Raw genomic sequence first — 6,000 nt, forward strand, 5'->3', positions numbered from 1 at the left:
TCTGTCAGTCTCTGACACTTAGAGAGGCTTTTGCCAGCTAGCAAAAGTAAATAAAGCTACAGGAGCTACAGACAGATAACTATATTGCCACCTGTTTCCTTCTAAGGTAGACACAGAACAAACCATCTGTATAATCAGCACATGCGAACATTTTCTTATTTTCTAACAACCTCTTACATCACAGTAGCAATCAACCTTTCCTTCCAAAGCAGTGGCATGGTATTGCTGGCAGTAAAGCAAAACCAAGAAAAGAATAGACTGTATTAGAACTATCCTTTCCAGAAAAGGCATATATTGATATTGAAGTAATTTCTTACTTCAACATATACAGAAAAAAAAAAAAAAAATTCTAAAAATACACACTGAGATTAAAAAATCAGCAGATTCCATGTACATTTATATTTATTCCCTTCTGGGGCCAGTTGTTTTCCTAGCCACTCATAGTAACTGGTCTCTGAGTGTTAAACAGTGACCACACTTTTTCCTACGATTATTTTGTTGACTATGCACTGTGGCTATCCAGATGGCTACTAAAAACTTTTCATAGAAATCAGTAACACTGAAATCAGACACAAGGTGCCCACCAAACCTGCTCTATCACTCTACTCTTCAGCTGCACAAAGGAGAGAAAATGTAACAAAAGATTCAGGTTGAGTTAAGGACAACAAGAGAACACTCACCAGATTCTGTCAAGAGGCTCAACTTGGGGATATTCTTTGAATTTATTACCAATGAAATGTGAGCAGGACAATGAGAAATGGAACCAAATGATTAAACACCTTCCCCTCATCCCTCCTTTTTTCCCAGGCCTAACTTCACTCCTGGTTTTCTTTAACTCCTCACCTGCAGTGATGCAGGGGGATGGGGGAGTGGGACTGTGCTAAGTTCATCACAGCAGTCTCTGTCACTACTTCCCCCTCAGAAGGAGGACTCCTCACACTCTTCCCCTGCTCCAGTGTGAGGCCTCCCCCATGGGAAACAGTTCTTTGCTAACTTCTCCAATGTAAGACCTTTCCACAGGCTGCAGCTCTTCACAGGCTGTTCCAGCGTGGGTTCCTTCCAGGGGGTGCAAGTCCTTCAGGAACAGACTCCCATGGGGTCACAAGTCCTGCCAGCAGACCTGCTCCAGTGCAGGCTCCTCTCTCCATGGGGCCACACATCCTGCCCAAAGCCTGCTCCAGTGTGGGCTTCCCATGGGGCCCCAGCTTCCTCTGGGCATCCGCCTGCTCTGGCACGGGGTCCTGCACAGGCTGCAGGTGGGGTTCTGCAGTGCCATTTACCACCATGTTCTGCACCACAGGCTGCAGGGGAATCCCTGCTCTGCCACCTGCACCTCCTCCTCCTCTTTCACTGACTTTGGTGGCATTATATTCCCCCAGAGGTGCTACCACTGTTGCTGATGGGATTGGCCTTGACCAGCAGAGCTGGTTGGTTTTGGCTCTGTTGATACAGGGGAAGCTCCTGGCAGCTTCTCAGAGAAGTCACCCTTGTAGCCCCCTGCTACCAAAATTTTGCCACACAAACCCAATACTCAGCACATGGACTCTCTTGACCTCAGGTGCCTACTCAGGACCTCATTAGACACCACCCAGCACTCCTGGAGCTAACAGAATGAAGATGACAAGTTGCTTGAACCAGACCTTATGTGGCTTGCTGCTAATTAAAGTCACCTCTTCTACTTCCAGAGATCTTTTCCAAAAGTTTTAACTTAAAAGCATTAATGGTAATTACAGCCTCTCTACTCAAGAAAACCTAGTGGACTGTGAAAGCTGTTAAATCCTAGTAAAGAAACAGATGGACTAGGTGGATTTTTGGTTCAGCCTAGGATTATTAAGACCTAAAGATACTTTTGCAACCTAATTTTCAGATTTCTTTCTTCTTCATTATCACTCACACCTTTGCTTAGTTGGTATTGCCCTAATGTATCCCTACCACAGATAACTGAGAGGTAACTGCAGTTAAAGCAGTATTAAAATATGTATGGATTCATTCAGAACAAAAAGAACAATTGAGTCCTCTTGGCTGGAAATAAGAAACTGGCAAAGCCTGTCACACCATCAGCATCATCATCAGTGTCAACAGCCCTTGCAAGCTGGGCACAATTCATATTTGAATGAGGCTGTAAAACCCCATATAATTTCAATTTCTTCTCCAAATACATTGTTTATGTTTACTTTTATGCAAACACTAAACAACTCCTGGTTGTCATTATTTTTCTCTTGTCTAAGTAAATTAACTGTCACCAGTAAGCATTTCTGTATAGGCAATCAAATCTCATCAAACATGAGTCTCTGAACACCCTTCCTTCTCTTCTGACAGCAGCTCTGTCATTCTGCCAATTTTGTACAGACACGTTAAAATGACTACAAATTATTTGAATGCTACAACACAAAGACACAAAGAGAAGAAAGTGCTGCATGACTGTGATGCCCCATTCCAATGCAGTCAGACAGAAGGGTTTGAAATACACCATGTTCCTGTAATATTTCATCAAGTGAAAGAAGATGCTAGTGGGAATATTGCACCTCTTCAGAGAAAGCTCTGCCACACCAACTTCATATCTTAAAAGAAAGACTGCTTGTCTATTCATCATACTGCAGCCCAACACACAGAGCTTGTACACTTTGTACAACCAGCCACAGCCAAAAGCCACATGGCTGAAGTGCCAGTGTCTCAGACTTGACTTTTCTGACTGACCACTCAATGAATTCTTCTGACACTTTAAGAACACTAAAATAACCAAACAAACTCTGTTATTTAGCTACTCCATATATAGCATCTATTTTCCTTAGTATTCAAATTGGTCCGAGAATGGATTATTTTACTAAACAACGTGGTTTCAGGGAGTAAGAGTTCTTATGATACAGGAGTGTAGACAGATAGTGGTGGGGTTTTAGCCCAGAACAGCTCTCATAAGCAAGATTATCACAGAAAAGTTTCACTAGAAAAAACGTATTTCTTATGGCCTGGCATTTACTATGTTTAAAAGCTTGAACTATTTTTAATAAGTGAATATTCTTTATCAATTACTCACGAGATGTACTTACCTCTGAGCCTGAAATACTTCAGATGATTGGCAATAGCCTGCTCAACAGATTCATCAGGGCAGATCTTAACTCCACTGGGAAACAGAATGGACCGCTTCCTTCGCAACTGCAAATGCCTGTGGAACTGCTCAGCATCCATGATGCCATTAGGCTTCTTCAACCCAGGAGGCAAAGAAGGGTTTGCCAACTGCCAGTCACTGAGCTGAGGGGCTGGTGAAACATCTTTTGCCTGTCCTCCTCCCACAGCTGAATAAGCTTCTGCTGTAAAATTAAAACCACACAAATTTCTCAGAGGAGATAATGATGCAATCATTAGTATATTCATGCCACTTCTGTGGTCTCTGAAGGAGATTTCTGTGCTTTTTCCTGTTAACAGAACCTGTTTCTGATTGTGATGTTATAAACAACCTTAAGCTCTTTACAACATCCCATCAAATGGTAACATAGCATAAGGCTCTAACCCTTTGAATTCTAATGCTTCGTGTTTAACTTCCCACCTGCCATTAGGCTTAAGTCAATGGGACTGTATTTGTGAACAAACATGTATTTGGAAGCTTTCAGGGTTTTTCCAGAAGTAAAATAAACAATTGAGAAATAATCCTGCTCCATACTTTATTTCCACAAAAGCAATTTGTATACCTTGCAAAAAGAGAGCTGCTTGAATTAACAGCTAACCTTCCATCACTGATACAGGTCTCTACTCTACTAGAGCAGGGGAAAAAAAGGAGGAATGAAAGGGCTCATCAGCTTGATGTTGGGGTTTTTTTTTTGCTTGGTTTGGTTTTTTTTTCTTTTTTTCTTGTTTGGTTTTTTGTTTAGTTTGTTTTTGATTTTTTTTAATTCCCTCTTATATTAATTGTTCCACATCATTCCAGAGGAAACTTGAGGAAACAGCTGAGGTAAGAACATGTATATTGGGATAAAGTCTGACAGTCTAATTTTCTATCCTATAAAGTCAGCTGATCTGAAATTATTTAACTCAACTTCTTTCACTTTTTCCCTGGAAAACATGCCTGAAAAACAATTACAACCAAACATTTATTAGAGAAAGAATAGTAATAACTCTATGGCATTTGTCATCCAACAGATTATTAATTTATTCTGCAACTTCACAGTCAGTAAACCTTTTTTATGACTGAAAGATGAAAGGCATGGTTATTTTGATAGTATATTAATAATTAGCTCTGTTGCAGAGGTATAGCAGAGGCAGAAAGAGCATCAAAAAAGGTCACTGAGGCAAACACCCAGTCTTTACCCAAACTGACATGTTCAGTGCCCATATGCAGAAGAAAGAATCTTGCTTTTTAAGACTTAATATAAAATTAATAAAGGAAAAAGAAAAGTGAAAAAATTACCTGTATTTAACATCTCAGAGTTTAAAAAAATCACCTCCTACAGCTACTTCTACACTCAAAAAAAGACAAATGTGCAGCTATACCACCTGGAAATCCAGTGTATTCCATATTTACACTGGTGTCACAGCACAAATTTGATCAATCATTGCTCTGTATTAGCCCCATTTGTTACAATTAAATCAGACAGGTATTGCTAATTCTACACACTGCCATAGCTAAATTTGTAAACAAGAACAGAAGAAAGATGTCTGCATTACCTGCAACTACTTGAAGATCTGTGTTAATCATTCCCGGAAGGCAAAGAAAGATTTTCCACACGAAGCCAAACATACTTATTTTTGTAATAAAAAACAAATGTATTTATAAAAGCAAGAAATCCCAATCCCTTTTAGCAAAAGTGTTGTTGTCTTTACCGTAGCCTTGAACCAACCAAGTACATTGCACTTCTTGAAAATGTCTTGACGTCACGTATCATTATCTTTGGAGAAATCATTAGGTAAAAAAAGTCAACCAATACATCCTGGATCTGTTCTTTTCAAAGACAGTATTCTGCTTCAGTGAAGAAACAAGAAAATGTGGTCGAAGTAGACTCCTTGGAGCTAGCAGATGGACTGACACAATTTTTTAATTTTAATCTGGCCAGCTAAGCTCTTTACCAGGGCTTGTCATACCATTAACAGACAGTCCAAACAAGGACAGCACCTTTCACGTTTAATTAACCACACTTTTTCATTGGCCTTTCAATTTCGGCTCATTTTAAAAATCCTGCTGGCCACAAGACTTCAGGGGGAGCACACTAATCTCCAGTAGAAAGTCTCATGTGTTTTGTTTTCTGCTCATACAAATATAAACACATATAAATGTATGGCTCACTTAAACACCACTGTATATGTAAACACTGAAGCAACCTCTCTGTGGGACTGTTTCTTCTGGACAGGGCTGCTGTTGAGTCTGTCTAAAGGAGAATATCTTGTGCTGTTACACCACTATCCCAACTGCATCCCAAAAGCAGTGCTTCCTCCAAAGATAAAGCCAGGGCAAGTCATTATGCTTTCACCTCTGTTCAGGTATTACCTGACATGAGCAGCAGCAAGAAGGTAGTACAGATACCTGAAGAGATGATCAGCTAAGGAAACTGCAGAAAGGACAGAGCACAGGAAAGCAGCAGCACTCTCAGCTCGCTGTGGAAACGTGTATGAAAGCTGCCCTGCAATGGCAGACTGCATTCAGAGCACTAGGAAACCTCCATCAGGGCTGTCTTCTGCATGGTGTTACTCAGGGCTTCCTGGTTACTGTGTTCAGATCAGTCTGAACAAACTGCTGGTCTAGCTGAAGTGACTATTTTTGGTAGTGGTTTTGTGTAAGTATTTCAAAGCTGGATTCCAAGATGTCTGTCTGCAAAGCTTTTACACAGAGCTCCTTAGGCAGTGCAGTGCTCACTTCTCTCTTTTAGCTGCTCTACTGAACTGCCAGCAGTTCACATATCAGGAAATATCAGCAGTATTACACTTACAACACTCACAGGAATCAAATAAAATTACCTTTGTTTTTATGCTCTGTCTTCTGACATCTTCAAACAATCGCTATTTTCCAAAACA

General features: G+C 40.5%; 1 protein-coding gene across 1 annotated transcript in view; it reads right to left on the minus strand.

Moving 5' to 3' along the window:
- Positions 1–4,690, minus strand: part of IMPG2 (interphotoreceptor matrix proteoglycan 2) — a 53,965-nt gene extending 49,275 nt beyond the window's left edge. Inside the window, exons 1-2 of the mRNA XM_058841224.1 lie at positions 4,660–4,690; positions 3,048–3,308 (exon numbers count right to left, since the gene is read on the minus strand). Coding sequence (XP_058697207.1) covers positions 3,048–3,308; positions 4,660–4,690 — 292 coding nt within the window. The remainder of the gene's footprint in view (positions 1–3,047; positions 3,309–4,659) is intronic.
- Positions 4,691–6,000: the final 1,310 nt, after the last annotated feature.

The sequence above is a fragment of the Poecile atricapillus genome, chromosome 1, assembly GCF_030490865.1.
Source record: "Poecile atricapillus isolate bPoeAtr1 chromosome 1, bPoeAtr1.hap1, whole genome shotgun sequence".
NCBI lineage: Eukaryota > Metazoa > Chordata > Aves > Passeriformes > Paridae > Poecile > Poecile atricapillus.